Below are 23513 nucleotides of genomic sequence, written 5' to 3'. Positions count from 1 at the left end.
CTCTTGCCACTGAGCCATGCTAATTCCAGCCCCGCCACTTGTCTGCTGTGTGACCTTAGGCAAGTCACTTCACTTCTCTGGGGCTCAGATACCTCATCTGTAAAATGGGGATTGAGACCGCGAGCCCCATGTGGGACAGGGGCTGTGTCCAACCCGATTTGCTTGTATCCACCTCAGTGCTTAGTACAGTGTTTGGGACATAGTAAGCGCTTAAATACCACAATGATAATTATTATATTGTAGTCTCCCAGTACAGTGCTTTGCACACAGTAAGTGCTCAATAAATAAGACTGACTGAATGAATGAATAACCAGGGTACTGCATCCTTCGGCTCTCGACTGGGGGCCGCAACTGGCTCTCGACTTGGTGGGTTGGGAGAGGGTGAGCAGTTTGAAATTTGGCCCAGGGGCTTGGCGGCAAATAGGGGGGTCCCCAGCAAACAGCCCATAAATGCCCAAGGCTCATACTACATAGACCCCCGCTATCGCTACATTCATTCATTCAATCGTATTTATTGAACGCTTACTGTGTGCAGAGCACTGGACTAAGCGCTTGGGAAGTACAAGTTGGCAACATACAGAGACGGTCCCTACCCAACAGCGGGCTCACAGTCTAGAAGGGGGAGACAGACAACAAAACAAAACATATTAACAAACTAAAATAGAATAAATATGTACAAATAAAATAGAGTAATAAATACTCTAGGGGAAGGAGGGGAAGGAGGTAATGCAGGGGGGATGGGGGAGAGGAGAGGGAGAGGAAGGAGGGGACTCAGTCTGGGAAGGCCTATAATAATAATGATGGCATTTGTTAAGCGCTTACTATGTGCAAAGCACTGTTCTAAGCACTGGGGAGGTTACAAGGTGATGAGGTTGTCCCACGGGGGGCTCACAGTCTTCATCCCCATTTTACAGCTAAGGGAACTGAGGCTCAGAGAAGTGAAGTGACTTGCCCAAAGTCACGCAGCTGACAAGCGGCGGAGCCGGGATTCGAACCCATGACTCTGACTCCAAAGCCCAGGCTCTTTCCACTGAGCCACACTGCTTCTCTGCCCGGCTATCTTCTCATAGCCCACCCAGAAGCAGCAGCAGCTGGTCTCCCTGGGCCCCCTTGGGTCCGTCGCTGCTGGGGGTGGGAAGGAGGGTCGGGGGGTGGTCCTCGGGGTGGGACAGGGTGACGCCAATTCTCATAAGACTGTGGGCCTGATGGCCACCCCCAGGAGAGGCCTTGAGGAATCTCGAGGCCTGGTGGGACGGCCCTGCACCACTTGGACTGGAGGAATCCTTGGCCCCTTCTCCCCTGGGAAGCCATTCCCACCTTTTGGTGGAGGGGGATTCTGGCCCATCCTGGAGGATCCCGAAGGCTGGGCTGCTCTCTGGAGCAGGGAGGGAAGAAGGGACTGGGGACACTGGGCAGCAGCTGAAGAGCGGGAGAAGCCGGAGGGGAGGGAGCAGGAGGTGGGCAGAATTTGGGGCAGGAGGAGCAGGAGGGCAGGGGCAGAAGCAGGGACAGGAGCAGGAGGAAGAGGGTCTGAGGAGGAGCAGTAGAAGCAGTATGGCCTAGTGGCTAGAGCCTGGGCCTGGGACTCAGAAGGTCACGGGTTCTAATCCCGACTCCGCCACTTGTTAGCTCTGTGACCTTTGGCAAGTCACTTCACTTCTCTCTATCTGGGTTATCTTATCTGTAAAATGGGGGTGGAGACAGTGAGCCCCACAAGGGACAGGGACTGTGTCCAGCCCGATTTGCTCGTATCCACCCCAGCGCTTATTACAGAGTAAATGCTTAACAAATACCATTATTATTATTATTATTAGGACAAAAACGGAGGCAGGAAGAGGGGCAGGAGCAGCAGGAGGGTGGAAACGGAGACAGGAGAGAAAGGAGCAGGAGGAGGAAGAGGAGGGACAGGAGCTGCAAGAGGCAGGAGGGGCAGAGAGCACGTCCTCGACCCTAACCACGCAGTCCACTCCTCGTTGTCTGAGCAGCCAACCAGAGTCCTGGTCCTGGACCTGGGATAGCAGAACCGATATTCCCACCCTGCCACCCCATCCCACATATTTAGCTCTGGAGATTATTAGCCAGCAGGAATAATAATGACGGTATTTGTTAAGCGCTTACTATGTGAATACGACATTGATCTCAACCGTTACAATGGTGCCCTAGGGAAAGGCATCCAGGGTCTAAACCCATCTGGAAATTGGGGATACGGATAGTATCCAACTTGATTAACTCCAGCACCCAATACAGCGCCCGGCACATAGTAGGCACTTAATAAGTACTATAAAAATGAAAACAAAACCGTAAACTCAAACAATCTGCAAGCAGCACAGATGCTGGGGCAAAATGCCACAATCTTCAGGCAGCTCACACGGTTAGGTGAGCGGACTGTGCCTTACATATTAGCTGAAGTCTCTAGGAAAGAGAAAGAATTTGTCCTCTAAACGCCCCCTCCCACTCCCCATCTGATCCCCCTCCCCAACCCCACCCCCTAAAAAATGACGGTTAACCTTCTTACCTGAGTGGGGTTGTGAAGGCTTGACGGATCTGCCATTGTCCTTATTCCACGTATGCATGATTTGTATTACTACAAAAACAGGGAAGCATAAAGTTTATACGTCCTCTCTTTCACACCTGCAAGCAGTTGAAATCAGATCTGTCTTCCTAACTTAATAATAATTACGGAACTTGCCAAGCGCTGTTCTAAGCACTGGGGTCGGTCTTCCTAACTTAATTATGGAACTTGCCAAGCACTGTTCTAATCAACCAATCAATCATATTTATTGAACGCTTACTGTGTGCAGAGCACTGTACTAAGCACTTGGGAAGTACAAGTTGGCAACATATAGAGACAGTCCCTACCCAAGCGCTGGGGCGATCTATAACCATTTGCTCTGGTTCTCTTTTAACCCCAAGTTTCCACAGCCAATTTACCCAAAGCCTCTTATATGTTCTCCTTAATAATGGCATTTATTAAGCGCTTACTATGTGCAAAGCACTGTTCTAAGTGCTGGGGAGGTTACAAGGCGAAGATGTTGTCCCACGGGGGGCTCACAGTCTTAGTCCCCATTTTACAAATGGGGTAACTGAGGCATGGAGAAGTGATGTGACTTGCCCAAAGTCACACAGCTGAAAGTTGGCAGAGCCGGGATTAGAACCCATGACCTCTGACTCCAAAGCCCGGGCTCTTTTCACTGAGCCACGCTGCTTCTCCATCTATAGCCATTATGATTATGATTAGCTTTTAGACTGTGAGCCCACTGTTGGGTAGGGACTGTCTCTATATGTTGCCAATTTGTACTTCCCAAGCGCTTAGTACAGTGCTCTGCACATAGTAAGCGCTCAATAAATACGATTGATGATTAGCAGTGATCTATAGCCATTTGCTCTGGTTCTCCTTTGACCCCAAGTTTCCACAGCCAATTTACCCAAAGCCTCTTCTATGTTCTCCTTCTTTCCCCACCCGATAATAAAGCCACTTACGTCCTTTGAAGATGGCCTTGACCAGCTTATATAGAAGAGTGTAGCCCGGGGCATCAGGAGTAAGGTCAGGAATGAGGAAAAACGACGCATCCATCTAGAATCTTCCCCGCTGGTCTGGGAGGATTTAGGATCTGGGACTGCTGTAGGCCTCGGGCCAAGCCCTCGGTTTCCACTTTTGTTTCCCTTTCGTTTTCCGTGTGCAACCAAGTGGGTAGAAGGCAGCAGAGGGAGCCAGCAGCCTGGATGGAGAAATGGAGGGAATGTATCTGTTTATTGATGTAGTGTACTCTCCCAAGCGCTTAGTACAGTGCTCTGCATCCAGTAAGCACTCAATAAATGCGACTGAATGAGTGAACGAATGGGTCTGCTCCTCCCGTCCTTCTCTGTCACTCAGACACTCCAGGTTTGATCTCATCACCTCTTCCCTTCTAAAACTTGGGCAGCTGCACATCAATGGATCAATCAATCAACTGTGGCATTTATTGAAGTAATATACTAAGCGCTTGGGAGAGTACCACACAACAGAGTTTAGAACAGTGCAAGCGTTTAGAACAGTGCTTAGCGCTTAGGACAGTGCTTTGCACATAGTAAGCACTTAATAAATGCCATTACCCGTGTCCTCTGACAGTGCTCTTACCACTAAGCCATGAGTGCTTATTATGGGGAGAGCACTGTATTAAGCTCTTAAGCTTAATAAGAGCACATAGTAAGCGCTCAATAAATACGATTGATGAATAATAATAATGATAGCAGTTGTTAAGCGCTTACTATGTGCCAAGCACTGTTCTAAGCGCTGGGGTAGATACATGGTGATCAGGTTGTCCCACGTAGGGCTCCCAGTCTTCATCCCCATCTGACAGATGAGGTCACTGAGGCCCAGAGAAGTGAAGTGACTTGCCCAAAGTCACACAGCTGACAAGTGGCGGGGTCGGGATTTGAACCCATGACCTCTGACTCCTAAGCCCGGGCTCTTTCCACTGAGCCACGCTGCTTCTCATGTAGACAGGGTAGACATGTTCCCTGCCCACGAGGAACTTACAGTCAAGAGGGGGAGACTGACATTAGTGTCAATAAATCATTTTAGCCTTATGTGCTTAAATGCTGGGGGGCCGAGGGTGGAGTGATCTGCTGAAGTGGGAGGAAGAGAAGGCCACACTTCTTCCAAACGGTCTTCAGCGTGGCTCAGTGGAAAGAGCACAGAGTTGGGAGTCAGAGGTCATGGGTTCTAATCCCGGCTCCGCCGCTTGTCAGCTATATGATTTTGGGCGAGTCGCAACTTCTCTGTGCCTCAGTTACCTCATCTGTTAAATGGGGATTAAGATTGTGAGCCCCACATGAGACAACCTGATCACCTTGTATCCTCCCCAGTGCTCAGAACAGTGCTTTGCACATAGTAAGCGCTTAACAAATACCAAAATTATTATTATTATTCATTCATTCAATCATATTTATTGAGCACTTACTGAGTGCAGAACACTGTACTAAGCACTTGGGAAGTACAAGCTGGCAACATATAGAGACAGTCCCTACCCAATAGCGGGCTCACAGTCTAGAAGGGGGAGACAGACAACAAAACAAAACATATTAACAAAATAAAATAAATAGAATAGTAAATATGTACAAGAGTAATATGTATCATTATTATTATTAAGTCCTCCTTTCCCCACCTTGCTCTCCCTTCTGTGTCGTCTACGTGCTTGGATCTGTAACCTTCGGATATTTGATATTCGCCCCAGCCCCACAGCAATCAATCAATCAATCAATAAATCAATGTTTTTATTGAGTGCTTTCTATGTGCAGAGCACTGTTCAAAGCTCTTGGGAGAATACAGAACGACCGAATTAACAGACTAGCTCCCTGCCCATAATGAGTTTACATCTAGAGGGGCATTTCGGTATATATCTTTAAATCCTATATTGTAAATGACTTTTCTATATTGATGTCTGTCTCCCCCCTCTAAGATTGTTCTAGGCAAGGAACACGTCTGCTAATTCTGTTGCGGGGTGCTCTCCAATCAATCAATCAATCAATCAATCAGTCAGTCGTATCTATTGAGTGCTTACTGTGTGCAGAGCACTGTACTAAGCGCTTGGGAAGTACAAGTTGGCAACATATAGAGACAGTCCCTACCCAACAGTGGGCTCACAGTCTAAAAGCTCTCCAAAGAGCTTATAATACAGTGCTCTCCCCATAATAAGCGCTCATGGCTTGGTGGTAAGAGCAACTGGGTTTGGGAATCAGAAGATGTGGGTTCTAATAATAATAATAATCATGGCATTTATTAAGCACTTACTATGTGCAAAGCACTGTTCTATGCACTGGGGAGGTTACAAGGTGATCAAGTTGTCCCACGGAGGGCTCGCAGTTTTCATCCCCATTTTACAGATGAGGGAACTGAGGCATGGAGAAGTGAAGTGACTTGCCCAAAGTCACACAGCTGACAGTTGGTGGAGCAGGGATTTGAACCCATGACCTCTGACTCTAAAACCCGGGCTCTTTCCACTGAGCCATGCTGCTTCTCTAATCTTGGCTCCACTACTTGTCTGCTGTGTGACCTTGGGCAAGTCACTTAACTTCTCTGTGCCTCGGTTACCTCACCTGTAAAAGGGGGATCAGGACTGTGAGCTCCCTGTGGGACATCCTGACTACCCTGTATCTCCCCCAGCGCTTAGAACAGTGCTTGGCACATAGTAAGCGCTTAACAAATACCATCACTTATTACAACCTGATTAGCTTGTAGCAGCATGGCTTAGTGGAAAGAACCCGGGCTTGGGAGTCAAAGGTCGTGGGTTCTAATCCCAGCTCTGCCACTTGTGTCAGCTGTGTGACTTTGGGCAAGTCACTTCACTTCTCTGTGCCTCAGTTCCCTCATCTGTAAAATGGGGATTAAGACTGTGAGCCCCACGTGGGACAACCTGATCACCCTGCATCCCCCCCCCCCAGCACTTAGAACAGTGTTTTGCACATAGTAAGCACTTAACAAATGTCATCATTATTGTTATTATTACCCCAGCACTTAGAACAGTGCTGGGCACATAGTAAGCACTTAAAAAATACCATCACTTACACCCTGATTAGCTTGTAGCAGCATGGCTTAGTAGAAATAGCCCGGGCTTGGGAATCAGAGGTCGTGGGTTCTAACCCCAGCTCTGCCACTTGTGTCAGTTGTGTGACTTTGGGCAAGTCACTTAGCTTCTCTGATCCTCAGTTCCCTCATCTGTAAAATGGGGATTAAGACTGCGAGCCCCAAGTGGGACAACCTGATTACCTCGTATTTACCCCAGTGCTTAGAACAGTGCTCTGCACATAGTAAGCACTTAACAAATACCATCATTATTACTACTAGTATTACCCCAGTGCTTAGAACAGTGCTTGAAACACAGTTAAGCACTTAGCAAATGCTATTATTATTATCATTCATAATAATAAAGTACTATTATTATTATCATTCATAATAATAAATACCATTGATTGAAGAGAAGCCCAAGCTCATCTCTAGACTGTAAGCTCATTATGGCTAGGGAATGTGTCTGTTTATTGCAACAGTGTGCTCTCCCATGCCCTCAGTACAGTGCCCTGCACCCAAGAAGAGCTCAATAAGTACGACAGAATGAATAAATGGATGGATGAAATGCGACTCGGACAAGGGAAGCGGTGGGAAATTGATTCCTGGGGACTTTCCTGGGGGCTTTGGGGTGGTCCATCCCTCTGCCGCAGCCCATGGAGGGTCGTTAGGCCTGTTGAGTTTTTTTTCTGGCTCTCTCCAGCTGGGCAGAGGAGGAGGGGAAGAAGGCCGGGGATTACCCAGGGAAGCTCAGCCTTGATGTTTCAGTTTCATTTCTCTGAATCGAGGCTTGCGGGGATCAGAGAGGACTCTGGCTACCGCTCCCCCTATCAAGACCAGCCTCCTTGGCCTATCAACAGGGGTTTGGCCCAGGCTCAGGAACCCGCCCTGGGTGGGGAGGGGGCAGAGGGATCAAGATCAAAACTGAAGCCACCACAGCTGCGTTGGAGACAGAGCTCCGGGGAGCCACAGGAGGAATCTCTGGCCACCCAGCCTCGTTCTTCTCCCGAAGACTAGGCCGGCACCCCGCATGATGAGCAGACCACCGCTCTATTCCGAACCCAGTCCGGTATTCGTGGCCGGGAAGGATGAGATCACAGGTAACGGGGTCTACCAGCCCTGCTGTAATTGCAATCATCGTTGTGGTGTTTGTTGAACGCTTGCTATGTGCCATCATCATCATCAATCGTATTTATTGAGCGCTTACTATGTGCACAGCACTGTACTAAGCGCTTGGGAAGTACAAATTGGCAACATATAGAGACAGTCCCTACCCAACAGTGGGCTCACAGGGCTGTACTAAGCGCTGAGGTGGATACAAGCAAGTAGGGTTGGACACGGTCCCTGTCCCTCATGGGCCTTATAATGATGGCATTTATTAAACGCTTGCTACGTGCAAAGCACTGTTCGTGGAAGCGGTGTGGCTCAGTGGAAAGAGCCCGGACTTTGGAGTCAGAGGTCATCAGTTCAAACCCCAGCTCCTCCAGTTGTCAGCTGTGTGACGTTGGGCAAGTCACTTCACTTCTCTGGGCCTCAGTTCCCTCATCTGTAAAATGGGGATTAAGATGGTGAGCCCCCCGTGGGACAACCTGATCACCTTGTAACCTCCCCAGTGCTTAGAACAGTGCTTTGCACACAGCAAGTGTTTAACAAATGCCATTATTATTATTGTTATTATTCATACCCCTTTTACAGATGGGGAACCAAGGCAGAGAGAAGTGAAGTGACTTGCCCAAAGTCATCCAGCAGACAAGTGGAGGTGCCGGGATGAGAATCCGGGCCCGTGCTCTATCCACTACGCCATCCTGCTTCTTATTCTCTTCTGTATTGTCCTCTCCCAAGTGCTTAGCACAGCACGCAGTAAGCGTTCGGTAAATGCCAGTGATGGAATGATCACGGGCAACCGTGGGCCCCATCATTCCTTCCCTTTGGGCAGGGAATATATCTGGTATATTGTTATATTGTACTCTCCCAAGCACTTTGTACAGTGCTCTGCACACAGTAAGCACTCAATAAATACAATTGACTGACTTCTGTTTTATAATAATTGTAACTGCAGTATTTTTAAGTGCGTATTATGTGCCAGGCGCTGTTCTAAGTGCTGGGTAGATATAAGATAATCGGGTTGAACGTAGTCTCTGTCCCACATAGGGCTCACAACGTTAATCCCCATTTTACAGATGAGGTAAGTGAGGCACGAAGTGAAGTGACTTGCCCAAGGTCACACAGCAGACAAGTGGCAGAGCTGGGACCAGAATCAAGGTCCTTCTGGCACCAAGGCCCTTGCTTCTGCTCTGTTCATTCATTTATTCATTCAATCATATTTATTGAGCGCTTACTGTGTGCAGAGCACTGTACTAAGCGTTTGGGAAGTACAAGATGGCACCTGCCAGGCCTTAGCCGTGGTGAGACACAACTTTTTACACGGCTGAATTGGTAGTTTTTTTTTCTCCAAGTGTTGGAAAACTGTTGAACAGAAAATGAATAGAATCAGTGGAATCCTGGAATTCACTCGACTCTCATTTATCACACTCGAATCGGTGACCTTTGGGCATTTCATTCATTCAATTGTATTTATTAAGTGCTTACTGTGTACAGAGCTCTGTACTAAGCATTTGATATTTACCCCACCCTCAACCCCGCAGCACTCATGTACAGACCTTTAAATGGTACTTTATTAATTAATATTTTTATTTTTAGTAATGTCTGTTTCCCCCTATAGATTGTAAATTCCTACCGGCAAGGAACATGTCTGCTAATTCTATTGTATTGTACTTTCCCATGTGTTTAGTAGAGTTCTCTGCACATAATAAGTGCTCAATAAATACAATTGATTGACATCATTTCTCCTTTATTTGCAAGATGCCACAGGGTCTAGTGGAAAGAGCATGCAACTGGGAGTCACAGCTTCACCACTTGTCTGCTAGTACAGCATTTAGTACAGTGCTCTGCACACAGTAAGCGCTCAATAAATATGACTGAATGAATGAATGAATGCTATGTGATCTTAGACAAGTCACCTAACTCCTTTGGCCTCAATTTCCTTCTCTGTAAAATGGGGATTCAATAGCGGTACTCCCTCCAACTTAATGGTGAGCCCCATGTGGGACAGGGACTGTGTCCAACCCAGTTACGTTGTATCTACCCCAGTGCTTGGCACATAGTAAGTGCTTAATAAATACCACAATTTTCACCCTCCCTTCTGCATTGCCTATGTATTTGAATCTGTATCCTTTAAACACTTGATATTCACCCCACCCCCAGCCCCACAGCATTTTTGTCCATACCCTAATTCTCTCCCTTTTCCCCATCTGCAATCTATTTTAATATCAGTCTCCCCATCTAAATTGCAAACTACTTGTGGGCTACCAACTCGATTTTATTGTACTCTTCCAAGCCCTCAGTACAGTGTTCTGCACACAGTAAGTGCTCAATAAATACGATTGAATGAATGAATGAATAAATCAGTCAGCCCATCAATCATTCATTCATGCAATCCTATTTATTCATTCATTCAATCATATTTATTAATAATGATGGCATTTATTAAGCTCTTACTATATGCAAAGAACTGTTCTAAGTGCTGGAGCACTGTTCTAAGCGCTGGGCACTTACTGTGGGCAGAGAGCTGCACTAAGTGCTTGGGAGAGTACAGTACAGTACAACAGTACTGTACAGTGCTCTGCACACAGTAAGCGCTCAATAAATACGATTGAATGAATGAAAGAATGAACAGTAAAAAGACACATTCCTGCCCCCAAAGAGTTCACAGTCTAGAAAGGAAAAAGACATTAATATCAAAAAATAAATTAAAGATATGTGCGTTAGTACTGTGGGACTGGGAGGGTGGGAGGGGATGGATAAAAAGAGCAACTCAGGGTGATGCAGAAAGGAGTGGGAGAGGAGGAAATGAAGGTTTAGTCAGGGAGAAAATGTGTCTTCAGTAAAGCTTTGAAGTGGGGGAGATTAATTACCTATCAGATATGAGGATAGAGGGCATTAAGCTCTTAGTACAGTGCTCTGCACACAGTAAGAGTGCATTAAATACGATTGAATGAAATCCAGGCCAAAGGAAGGATGTGGGTGAGAGGTTGGCAGTGAAATGGATGAGATGGAGGTATAGTGAGAAAGTTAGCACTAGAGTAGCAAAGTTTGTGAGCTGGATTGTAGTAGGAGAGTAGCGAGGGTGAGTTAGGAGGGGGCAAGGGGATTGCTTTAAAGCCAATGATGAGGAGTTTTTGTTTGATGTGGAGGTGGATGGGCAAACACTGGAGATTCTTGAGGAATGGGGAAACATGGCCTGAATGTTTCTGTAGAAAAATGATCCGGTCAGCAGGCTGAAGTATGGACTGGAATGGGGAGAGACAGTAAGCAGAGAGATCAGCAAGGGGGCTGATACAGTAATCAAGGCAGAATAGGGTAAGTAATTGGATTAACCATGTATGGATCTGAAAGCTGGACAGTAAAAAACAGGATAGAAAGAATATCCATTCTTTTGAAATGTGCTGTTGGAGACTGCCCGAAAAACAAACAAATAGATTTTAGAGCAAATTAAAGAAAAGTGGTCTTTGGAAAGCCAAATGATTGGACTTAGATTAGCATATTTTGGGCACATAATCCGGAAGATTGATTCTCCGGAGAAGACACTAATGCTAGGAAAGGTCCAGGGAAAACGTGGAAGAGGCAGACCAGCAACTAGAAGGAGACCATAACAATGATAAGGGAAGAACCGTTAGGAAGGTTGCCGACGGCCGAAGACAGGACGTTCTGGAGAAAGTATATCCATGGAGTCGCTATGAATTGGAAATGACTCCACGGCACTTAATAATAACAGTAGTTTGGAGGGAGAGGAAAGGACGGATTGTAGCAATGTTGTGAAGGTGGACCTGACAGGATTTGGTAATGGATTGAATACGTGGGTTGAATGAGAGCGAGCAGTCGGGGATAATACCCAGGTTACGGGCTTGTGAGACAGGAGAGACAGTGGTGCCATCCAGAGCGACGGGAAAGTCAGAGGGAGGACCAGGTTTGGGTGGGAAGGTAAGAAGTTCAGTTTTAGCCATATTAAGTTTGAGTTGATGGGAGGACATCCAAGGAGAGATGTCTTGGAGGCAGGAGGAAATGCGAAACTGGAGGGAGGGAGGGAGGGAGAGAGAGAGAGAGAGAGAGAGAGAGAGAGAGAGAGATTAGGGCTGGAGACGTAGATTCATTCATTCATTCATTCATTCAATCGTATTTATAGAGCGCTTACTGTGTGCAAAGCACTGTACTAAGCGCCACAAGTTGGCAGCAGATAGAGACTGTCCCTACCCAACAACAGGCTCACAGTCTAGAAAGGGGAGACAGACAACAAAATGAAACATGTTGACAGGTGTCAAGTCATCAGAATAAATAGAAATTAAGCTAGATGCACATCATTAACAAAATGAATAGAATAGTAGATGTGTACAAGTAAAATAAATGGAGTAATAAATCTGTATAAACATATATACAGGTGCTGTGGGGAGGGGAAGGAGGTAGGGCTGGGGGGATGGGGAGGAGGAGAGGAAAAAGGAAAAATGAATCAGAATATGATTCATTCAATCATATTTACTGAGCACTTTATGGGTGTGCTTGGAAGAATACAGTACAACAATAAACAGTCACGTTCCCTGCCCACAATGAGCTTTCAGTCTAGATTTAGCCATTGATTGACTGATTAGATTGTGTTTTAATAAAAATTATTGTGCAGCTGTTCCTTGGTTTATTCAGGGGATACAAAGAAGAAAAGGCAGTGAAACCTTCCACCAATCAATCCCATTTATTGAGTGTTTTCTGCATGCAGAGGTCTGTACTAAGCACTCGGGAGAGCACAGTTGAACAGAGTTGGTAGTCACATTCCCTGCCCACAATGAGTTTACAGTCTAGAGGGGACGACAGACATTAATATAGATAAATAAATTGCGGATATGTACAAAAGTGTTCTGGGGTCAAGGAAGGGGTGAATAAAGGGAGCAAATCCAAATGCAAGGGTGACACAGCAGGGATTGGGAGAAGAGGAAATGAGGGCTTAGGTGGGGAAGGCCTCTTAGAGGGGATATGATTTTAATAAGGCTTTGAAAGTGAGGAGAGTGATGGCCTATTGGAGATGCAGATCAATCAATCAATCGTATTTATTGAGTGCTTACTGTGTGCAGAGCACTGTACTAAGCGCTTGGGAAGTACAAGTTGGCAACATATAGAGACAGTCCCTACCCAACAGTGGGCTCACAGTCTAAAAGGGGGAGACAGAGAACCAAACCAAACATACTAACAAAATAAAATAAATAGAATAGATATGTACAAGTAAAATAAATAAATAAATATAGAGTAATAAATAAATAAATAGAGTAATAATAAATAAATAGAGTAATATTTATAATAGAGATGGAGGGTGTTCCAAGCCAGAGGCGGGACATGGGTGAGAGGTCAGCAGGATAGAGAAGAGATAGAGAAGCAGTGTGGCTCAGTGGAAAGGGCATGGGCTGTGGAGTTAGAGGTTATGGGTTCAAACTCTGGCTCTGCCAATTGTCTGCTGTGTGACTTTGGGCAAGTCACTTAACTTCTCTGGGCCTCAGTGCTCTCATCAGCAAAATGGGGATTAAGACTGTGAGCCCCCGGTGGGACAACCCGAGCACCTCGTAACCTCCCCAGAGCTTAGAACAGTGATTTGCATATAGTAAGCGCTTAATAAATGCCAGTACTATTATTATTAAGATAGACAAGTCCGAGATAAGACAGATGAGATGGAGGTAAAGGGATCCCAGTTTTTCTAAGTAAAAGAGTAGTATTCTGTTCTGAGCTCTTCCTGAAGACAAACATGATTATTCCAATTCTTTGTTTACCGGTTCCCACCTATCACCTTGGGCATGTCACCTGGTTTTGGAATTCTGGCACCACCACCGGAGGACTCCTGGTCTCTTCTGCAAAATCAGATCCTTGAATCTGGTCACTAATGTAAAGAATCATGTTTTTAAAAAAATACGCAAACCTCGGTGAGAGACCGAAGTGATAGAAGTGACAGGCGATCCCTTCCAGCCCACGAGCCACTTCCCAGAATCTCCCTCCTGTTCAAACTCATTCATTCATTCAATCGTATTTATTGAGCGCTTACTGTGTGCAGAGCACTGTACTAAGCACTTGGGAACTACAAGTTGGCAACATATAGAGACGGTCCCTACCCAACAACGGGCTCATAGTCTAAAAGGAGTCTAGAAACTCACAGAGGTTTAGAAACCTAATTTATCCATAACACTCTTCTGCTCAGATGACATTTCCTCCACTTTCAGGTGACGAATACAATGGTGTCCTCAGGGTGGAAATGAGTTGTGGACATGCCGTGGACCCTGGAAGTTTAACAAGCTGGTGCAGGAGTCTATTAGATCAGGTAAGAGAAGGTCATTCAGTCAGTCAATCGTATTTATTGACTGATTATTATTATTTATGAGCACCTACTGTGTGCAGAGGGCAGTACTAAGCTCTTGGGAGAGTACAGTATCACAGACACATTCCCTGTCCACAACGAGTTTACAGATTAGAGGACGAGCTTACAGTCTAGAGGGTGGTAGGGCACACAGTGAAAGCCCCTTCTAGAAAATGGCAATTCTCAGCATGGCTTTCTTTTTCCATATTCTTTTGCTTCTCTTCCATTCAGTCACAAAAGGAGGGAATTTCATAGCGGGAATTTCTTAGAGGGAATTTCCTAGAGTAAAGGCAGGGTTTGGTAGCAGAGTAGGATGTTTTAGTGGCTCAACTACCATCCCCATGGGGGTGATTTCCAAATCAACATCTGCAGCCTGATCTTTCACTTTCCCTTTCTCTGTAATCTCATTATTTCCGGCTACCTTCAGGACTTCTCCACTTGGTTGTTCCATCGACACCCCAAACCGAACACGTCCAAAACAGAACTCTTCATCTTCCCACCCAAAGCCTGCCCTCCCCCGACTTTCCCATCCTCCCTATCACCGGAGCCTGTCCGTAACCTTGGCGTTAGCCTCGACTCACCCGTCTCATTCTACTCACATGTTCAGCCTGTCACCAAATCCTGATGGTTCCACCTGATGGTTATTTCCTGGTCTCTCTCTCACCATTCTAATTCCATCCTAGGCATCTAGTTCCCTCCCAGTTACCAAATGAGGACCAGTGTAGCCCTGGTGGAAATTGTCACCGGCATGAGAGTCAGAGGACCTGGATTATCTCTGCATTAAACAGACACTCCTCAGTATTGGCTTCAAATCGGTCAATCCCTTGTTCCCTCCTATCTCACCTCGCTATTCTTCTACTACAACCCAGCCCACACACTTTGCTCTTCTAATTCTAACCTTCTCACTGTACCTCCATCTCATCTATCTCGCCGACAACCTCTCGCCCACATCCTGCCTCTGGCCTGGAACTTGCTCCCTCATATCTGGCAGACAGTGAGTCTCCCTCCCTTCAAAGCCTTATTGAAGGCCCATCTCCCCTAAGAGGCCTTCCCTGACTAAGCCCTCCTTTCCTCTTCTCCCTCTCCCTTCTGCGCCACCCTTACTTGCTCCCTGTATTCATCCCCCCCCCCAGCCCCACAGCAACTATGTACATAGCTGTAGTTTATTTATTTATATCAATGTCTTTCTGCCCCTCTAGAATGTAAGCTTGTTGCGGGCAAGGAATGTGTCTGTTTATTGTTGTACTGTACTCTCCCAAGAGCTTTGTACAGTGCTCTGCACACAGTAAGCGCTCAATAAATACAATCAACCGGTGGACGAGGTCACAGAGGTATTATTGTTGTTATTATTGCGAAAAAACATGGTTTTGTTCTTAAAAGTCTACCCACAGCTCTGCTGGGCAGTTGGCATATTTGAGGAATAATGGAGTCAGAATCTGAAACATGTGGCCCTCTAGACTGTAAGCTCCTTGTGGGCAGGGAGCCCGTCTACCAAATTTGTTATATTCTACTCTCTCAAATGCTTAGAGGAGCAGCGTGGCTCAGTGGAAAGAGCACGGACTTGGGAGTCAGAGGTAACGGGTTCAAACCCCGGCCCCGCCAACTGTCAGCTGTGTGACTTTGGGCAAGTCACTTGACTTCTCTGGGCCTCAGTTCCCTCATCTGTAAAATGGGGATTAAGACTGTGAGCCCCCCGTAGGGCAATCTGATCACCTGGTAACCTCCCTAGCGCTTAGAACAGTGCTTTGCACATAGTAAGCGCTTAATAAATGCCATTATTATTATTATTATTATTAGAACGGCATTCTGCACACAGTAAGCGCTCAGTAAATGGCCAGGGGTGGAATGATCATTTCAGCACCTGTAGGTCCTAAATTTTCTGCCACCCCTTGTTTACGACCAAGGAGTCAACACATAGGAACGGCATCTGGTGATTCCACTTCTTTTTTGAATTTAATGCTCTTCCTTCTCTGATATCCAGGGCTACACCACGTTTCACTGCCCGGCCGTCGAAGGTGTAACGAAATGTGGAGCTCAGTGGCCTTATACAGAAGTTCGCCGTCACGCTTCACTGAATGAGGAAGAACAGCACAACTTTGAGCAAAAACTTGCCATCACTGCTGCTCAGAAGTACTGTGATTTCAAACAGGTGAGGGTGTTCCCAGCCCTGCAGTGGGGAGAATTCACTGAAAGCCAACTACGGGATCAGATCTCAAATGGGAATCCAGATCTGCCCCCTCTCTTGCCCACAGCGCCTACCACTGTCAGCTGTGTGACTTTGGGCAAGTCACTTAACTTCTCTGTGCCTCAGTTACCTCATCTGTAAAATGGGGATTTAAACTGTGAGCCCCACGTGGGACATCCTGATCACCTTGTAACCTCCCCAGCGCTTAGAACAGTGCTTTGCACATAGTAAGCGCTTAACAAATACCATTATTATTATTATTATTATTATTATTATTACCAGCTGAGAAGGCAGGTCACAGGCGGCCCTGGTCACAATGGGGGCTGCAGAACTGTCCACTTACTCGCTCTTCATTCCCAAAGCCAGCCCTGATTACAGTCATTAAACTACAACGTTTGCGATCAATACACCTCCCAGGACAAACACAAAACTAACACTTTCACTCAAATGCGTTTTAAAAGTTTAGCGGTCAAGAAAATTTTCAAAAGGGAAACCAAATTGAAAAGAGGTGAACTGGCACTGTGCACAGTGGGACTTTGCAGTATCTGAGCAGATAGTAGCCCGTTGTTGGGTAGGGACCATCTCTATATGTTGCCAACTTGTACTTCCCAAGCACTTAGTACAGTGCTCTGCACATAGTAAGCGCTCAATAAATACAATTGAATGAGTGACTAGTAAGTTCTCAACAAATACCACAGTTAGTATGTTTCCACATCTCTTTTATTCTATTTTGCCTGGGTGGGTGAAGGGCTACCAGAGCTTCTCACTCTAGAAATCTTTGGCCGATGGCTCCCAAATTTACAATCTAGATAGCTCTGGACAGGAGATTCTCGTGACAGAGGCTGCATTGATAACCAGATGACACGTGAGAAAGCCATAAGGGGTAGATAATTTGGGTAATGGTTAATGCCTGCTGTGAGGTGTCTAAGGCCCAAACCATTTAGAGTACTGAGGGCTTAAGTTGGATCAATATCTTCAATTGCCCTCAGAAGGAATCAATCGATCATCTTGATAATAACAATAACAATAATGATGACATTTGTTAAGCGCTTACTATGTGCCGAGCACTGTTCTAAGCGCTGGGGTAGACACAAGGTAATCAGGCTAGATTAGAGAAGCAGCATGGCTCAGTGGGAAAGAGCACGGGCTTGGGAGTCAGAGGTAACGGGTTCAAACCCCGACCCCACCAACTGTCAGCTGTGTGACTTTGGGCAAGTCACTTGACTTCTCTGGGCCTCAGTTCCCTCATCTGTAAAATGGGGTTTAAGACTGTGAGCCCCCCGTAGGACAATCTGATCACCTGGTAACCTCCCCAGCACTTAGAATAGTGCTCTGCACATAGTAAGCGCTTAATAAATGCCATCATTATTATTATAGGCTGTCCCACGTGAGGCTCACAGTCCCCATTTTACAGATGAGGTAACTGAAGCACAGAGAAGTGAAGTGAGTTGCCCAAAGTCACACAGCTGAGCAGTGGTGGAGCCGGGATTAGAATCCATGACCTCTGACTCCCTAAGCCCGGGCTCTTTCCACTATGCCATGCTGCTTCTCATATTTATTAAGTGCTTATTGTGTGTGGAGGACTGTACTTCTCATTTGGGAGACTACAATATAACAGCATTGGTAAACCAACTCCCTGCCCAAAACAAGCATTTCCCCTTCCCTCTCTAACTTTCTTCTTGCTTTTTCTCACTCAGCATCAGAGTGACTGCGCTCCTTATAGCAGCACTTTCAGGCATCTTTTCCTTATAATAATAATAATAATAATTAACGATAATTGTGGCACTTGTTAAGTGCTTACTATGTGCCAAGCCCTCTTCTAATGCTGAGGTAATCAGGTTGGACATGGTACCTGCCCCAGATTGGGCCCACACTCTTAATCCCCACTTTTTACAATTGAAGTAACTGAGGCACAGAGTGGTGAAGTGACTTGCCCAAGGTCATACAGCAGACAAGTGGTGGAGCCAAGATTGGAACCCATGACCTTCTGATTCCCAGGCCCATGCTTTATCTACTACACCATGCTGCTTCTCTGCCTCTCTACATAAATGCAGACCTTACCATGGTTTCCAGATGAGTGAAACTATGGTGGTGGCTAATGATGATAATTATTCATTCATTCATTCAATCGTATTTATTGAGCACTTACTGTGTGCAGCACACTGTACTAAACGCTAGGGAAGTACAAGTTGGCAACATATAGAGACGGTCCCTACCCGACAGTGGGCTCACAGTCTAGAAGATGATTATGATGATTATGATGATAATATAATGATGATGATGATCATTATTATGATTATGATGATAATGATCATGACAGAAGACAAAACTCACAAGAAGCAGCTTGGCTTAATGGAAAGAGCCCGGGCTTGGGAGTCAGAGGTCATGGGTTCTAATCCCTGCTCCACCACTTGTCAGATGCTTGACTTTTGGCAAGTCACTTAAGTTCTCTGTGCCTTAGTTACCTCATCTGTAAAATGGGGATTAAGACGGTGAGCCCCATGAGGGACAACCTAATTACCTTGTATCTACCCCAGAGCTTAGAACACTACTTGGCGTATAGTAAGTGCTTAACAAATATCATCATTATTATTATAAAGCACAGGCATGGGAGTCAGAAGGACCTGGGTTCTAATCCTGGCTCTGTCACTTGACTGCTGTGTGACCTTGGGCAAATCACTTCACTTCTATAAGCCTCAATCAGCACAGCTATAAAATGGGGATTAAGACTGTGAGCCCCTCGTCGTTCATGTCCAACCAGATAAGTTTGTGTTTTACCCCAGTGCTTAGTACTGTACCTGATGCATAGTAAGCGCTTAACAAATGCCATTAAGAAAAAAAAATCCTCACCCTACTACCAAATTTGTGTTCCCCACCACTCCAGATGGAGGGTTTGGAGAGAAGTGGTGACAGTGACACTCGGCCATATTCAATAGTATTTATTGAGCACTTACTGTGTGCAGAGCACTGTACTAAGCGCTTGGGAGAGGACAGTAGAACAATAAACAGACACAGTCCCTGCCCACGATAACAATAATAAAAATAATGATGGTATTTGTTAAGTGCTTACTATGTGCCAAGCCCTGTTCATTCATTCATTCATTCATTCATTCATTCATTCAATCGTATTTATTGAGTGCTTACTGTGTGCAGAGCACTATACTATGTGCTTGGGAAGTACAAGATGGCAACATATAGAGACAGTCCCTACCCAACAACGGGCTCACAGTCTAGAATGGGGAGACAGACAACAAAACAAACCTAAGCACTGGGGAAGATGCAAGATAATCAGGTTGTCCCACGCGGGGCTCACAGTCTTAATCCCCATTTTTCAGATGGGTAAGTGAGGCCCAGAGAAGTGAAGTGACTTGCCCAAAGTCACACAGCTGATAAGTGGTGGAGCCGGGATTACAACCCAGGACCTCTGATTCCCAAGCCCAGGCTCTATCCACTAAGCCATGCTGCTTCTTTATCAAGCTTACATTCTAGAGGGAGTACCTCCTCTTCCTCTTCAGTCAATCAATCATATTTATTGAGCAGTTACTGTGTGCAGAGCACTGTACTAAGCGCTTGGGAAGTTCAAGTTGGCGACATATAGAGACGGTCCCTACCCAACAGTGAGCTCACAGTCCTCTTCCTCTCCTTCCAACCAGCCACATAACGGGGCCCTCTCTGGGGAGCTGCAGAAAGGGAAGAGGGTTTGCAGAGTGGGTGGTAAACTCACTGTGGGAAGGGAATGTGTCCGTTTATTGTTGTACTGTGCTCTCCCAAGTGCTTAGTACAGTGTTCTCTATAGAGTAAGCGCACAATAAATGCCATGTGCTGGAGCTCCTTGCTGGCATGGTAATTCCACCCTTAAACAATAATAATAATGGTGGTATTTGTTAAGCACATACTGTGTGCAAAACACTGTTCTAAGCACTGGGGGAGATACAAGGTGATCAGATTGTCCCAGGTGGGGCTCACAGTCTTAAATCCCCATTTTATAGATGCGGTAACTGAGGCACAGAGAAGTTAAGTGGTTTGCCCAAGGTCACACAGCTGATAAGTGGCGGAGCTGGGATTCGAACCCATGACTTCCAACTCCCAAGCCCGCGCTCTTTCCACTGAGCCACGCTGCTTCCCCACCCCCGTCCCTCCCGGTATTAATGTGGACATACTCGGAGCAGCAGCTCTGCCTCTGTGCAGGAGGGATGGAGGCTTTCGGGACGGAGAGCCGTGCTTCTCCCTCATTGAAGCTGGGCCTCACCTGGAGTTCAGGACACTTACCCTGGGGCATTCCGATAAGGGGACCCCAATAAGACCCCCATGGTAATAATAATAATAACTGTGCTATTTGTTAAGCGCTTACTATGTGCCAGAAACTGTACTAAGCACTGGGGTGGATACAAGCAAATCGGGTTGGACGCAGTCCCCATTCCACGTGGGGCTCACGGTCTCTATCCCCATTTTGCAGGTGAGGTCACTGAGGTCCAGAGAAAGGAAGTGACTTACGCAAGGCCACACAGCATGGAACCGAAAGCAGTGCGGCCTAGAGGAAAATACATGGGCTGGGGAGCCAGAGGAACTGGGTTCTAATCCCCGTTCTGCCGTATCGCCTTATGCCAGTCACTTCACTTCCCTGGGCCTCAGTTTCCTCACCTGGAAAGTGGGGATTAAGACTGTGAGCCCCCGGTTGGGTAGAAACTGTGTCCAACCTGATTATCTTGAATCTACCCCAGGGTTTAGTACCATAGTAAGTACTTAACAAGTATTATTATTACTATTATTATTATTATTAAAGGAATTTTGCATGTCAGTAAAACCGTGGGGTGTCTCCCTCCCTGAGAAATTTCCTTTTGTTCCTTTCAGTGCCCCGGCTGCAAGAGCTTAGTGGAACGGAAAGACTTGACTAACCTGAGAGTACTGTGTACCATCTGCCAAGTGAGGCGGGGGAAGACGTTTGAGTTCTGCTGGCAGTGCCTGAAGCCGTGGACAGGAGCGGGGACTCCGTCCGACAAGTGCGCCGATCCGGGATGCCGGAACGTAAAGGTGGACACCTTAGCTAATTGTTCCCTGAAGGATCTGCCGGGAAGTGAGATCAAAAACTGCCCGTCCATCCGGGCCTGTCCGACGTGCGGGCAGCTCATCGAGCATTTGGAAAAGTGCAAGTACGTCCTATGCAGTCAGTGTCAGGTCGAATTTTGCTTTGCTTGTCTCGATTTGGCTCCCGCTTGCCGAGCCAGCAAAGCCGGAGCCTGGTTTAAATACTGCGCTAAACCACTGGCTCCTCGGCAAACGAAAATTCCCGTGTGGAGCCAAAGGAATCGGCAGAAATCCCCGTAACTGACTTGGAGCCCAAGTCCCAGAGATTAGAAATCCAGCAGGCAGTAAGGATAGGACAGGTAGAAGCTTGACTTTAGGCAACCCGAGCAGTCATTTGGAAAGTGTAGTATGGTGCTCTGCTAATAGTGTGCGCTCGAGAAATACAACTGATTGATTGAACTTGCATGACGCCTCCATCTTTCTGCTAAATATCACAATACTTATAGCTTCATTATCCTTAGGTGATAATCAATGGCAATTACAGTGTGCCGAGCACTGTTCTAAGCTCTTGGGAGAGTACAGTAAATCAGAGAGGGTAGACGATTACGACAAATTTACAGTCTAGGTAGCACTAGACAGGAGATTCTCGTGACAGAGGCTGCCCTGGGAGATAACCAGATGACACATGGGAAAGCCCGTAAGGGATAGATAATTCAGGTGATGGTTGATAGGTGATCCTTGTTCATCTTAGCTATGGAGAGGTAGGTAGATGAGTGAAAATTAAGAGAGATGGATGAAAATTCCTTTAGAAACTGACTTCTTAAAAATCCACCCCGTGATCTGAAGTATCCAGAACTATTTAAACAGAGCAAATCAGTCAGATAATTGCTCATTTCCTCACTTCTCCCCCAATAGATAGTAAGCTCCCATAGAGCAGAAGTCGTGTCTACTTATTCTTTAATATTCTCCCAAGTGATCGATACAGCTTTCGGCAGAGGATAAATGATCTATAAATATTTTTGATTGATTGATTGATCATTTCTACCAACTCCATTGTATGGTACTCTCCCAAGTACAAAGTCCAGTCCTCTAGACTGTAAGTTCATTGTCGGGCAGGGAACATGTTTACCAACTCTGTTTTATTGTACTCTTCCATGCACTTTGCACACAGTCTAAATAAATGCGACATTGATTCTCTACACCATTTTGCGCTTAATAAATACCACTGATTAATTGTGTATTCCCAGCGTGGAGTTCAAGCAAACCAATAAAGCTATTGGGGTGAAAAAAGTCCCAGATTTCTGCTTGGAGGCTGTTTCTCTGAAGAAGTCCAGGCTATTCAAATCCAGAAGAGCAGGGTCAAGGCCAAACAAAGCATTCAGAATAAGAATAATAATAATGATGGCATTTGTTAAGCACTTACTATGTGCAAAGCACTGTTCTAAGCGCTGGGGGGGGGGGATACACGGTGATCAGGTTGTCCCACGTGGGGCACACAGTCTTCACCCCCATTTTCCAGATGAGGTCACGGAGGCTCAGAGAAGTGATGGGATTTGCCCGAGGTCACACAGCAGACATGTGGGGGAGTCGGATTAGAACCCATGACCTCTGACTCCCAAGCCTGGGCTCTTTCCGTTGAGTCACGCTGCTTCTGAAACCTCTCAAGTGCAGGCTGAGGGAGATTGAGGAAGGGGGAGGATTTCAGGTTGGGAGTTTGACCGCTTGTGAAGAAAGGGCTTTGGGGGTTGATTCTGACATGTTTTTAAAACACCATCAACTGGGTATTAAGAACTACAGTGTGATGACGGCATTAGGGACTGGGAATGCCATCTTTCCATTCTTAGTGTGGTGACCAACTTGGGGTAATAATAATAATAATGACGGCATTTGTTAAGCGCTTACTAAGGGCTGAGGTAGATACAGGGTAATTTGTCCCACCTGGGGCTCACAGTCTTAATCCCCATTTTACAGAGGAGGTAACTGAGGCACAGAGAAGTGAAGTGACTTGCCCAAGGTCACACAGCTGACAGGTGGCCGAGCCGGGATTAGAACCCACGACCTCTGACTCCCAAGCCCGGGCTCTTTCCATTAAGTGGTGGGTGGCAGGACACTGAAGGTGGGGCATTGGGGCAGAGCACTGGAGGATGAGGGGAGGAAATGATGGGGAGAGGGAGAGAAAGTGGGGAGCGGGAGGGTCATGGAGGAGAGGGATAGGAGGAGAAAGAAGGGGAAAGGAGGAGAGGGAAGAGGAAAGAGGGAGGAAAGGGAGTCAACCCTCCCTCTCCCCGCCCCCCACTTCACCCCCATCTCATCTGGGG

The 23513-nt window shown here is 46.4% G+C and overlaps 2 protein-coding genes across 2 annotated transcripts in view; one reads left to right on the top strand and one right to left on the bottom strand.

The window, feature by feature from the left end:
* LOC119937121 (collagen alpha-1(I) chain-like) overlaps positions 1-23513 on the bottom strand; it is a 163464-nt gene that overhangs the window by 42392 nt on the left and 97559 nt on the right. The window contains 2 exon segments of the mRNA XM_038756791.1: positions 2516-2584; positions 3481-3719. Of these exon segments, the coding sequence (XP_038612719.1) occupies positions 2516-2584; positions 3481-3574 (163 nt within the window). The 5' untranslated portion in view covers positions 3575-3719.
* Positions 7416-22493, top strand: LOC119937206 (uncharacterized protein DDB_G0292642-like). The gene is made up of 4 exons (XM_038756906.1): positions 7416-7644; positions 13852-13949; positions 15967-16134; positions 21022-22493. The coding sequence occupies exons 1-4, from the start codon at positions 7575-7577 to the stop codon at positions 21493-21495; spliced, it is 810 nt and encodes a 269-aa protein (XP_038612834.1). The 5' UTR covers positions 7416-7574; the 3' UTR covers positions 21496-22493.

This window comes from Tachyglossus aculeatus, chromosome 1 (assembly GCF_015852505.1).
Source record: "Tachyglossus aculeatus isolate mTacAcu1 chromosome 1, mTacAcu1.pri, whole genome shotgun sequence".
Classification (NCBI taxonomy): Eukaryota; Metazoa; Chordata; class Mammalia; order Monotremata; family Tachyglossidae; genus Tachyglossus; species Tachyglossus aculeatus.
The sequence above is the reverse complement of the archived record's forward strand: the minus strand, read 5'-3'. Positions and strand labels throughout refer to the sequence as shown.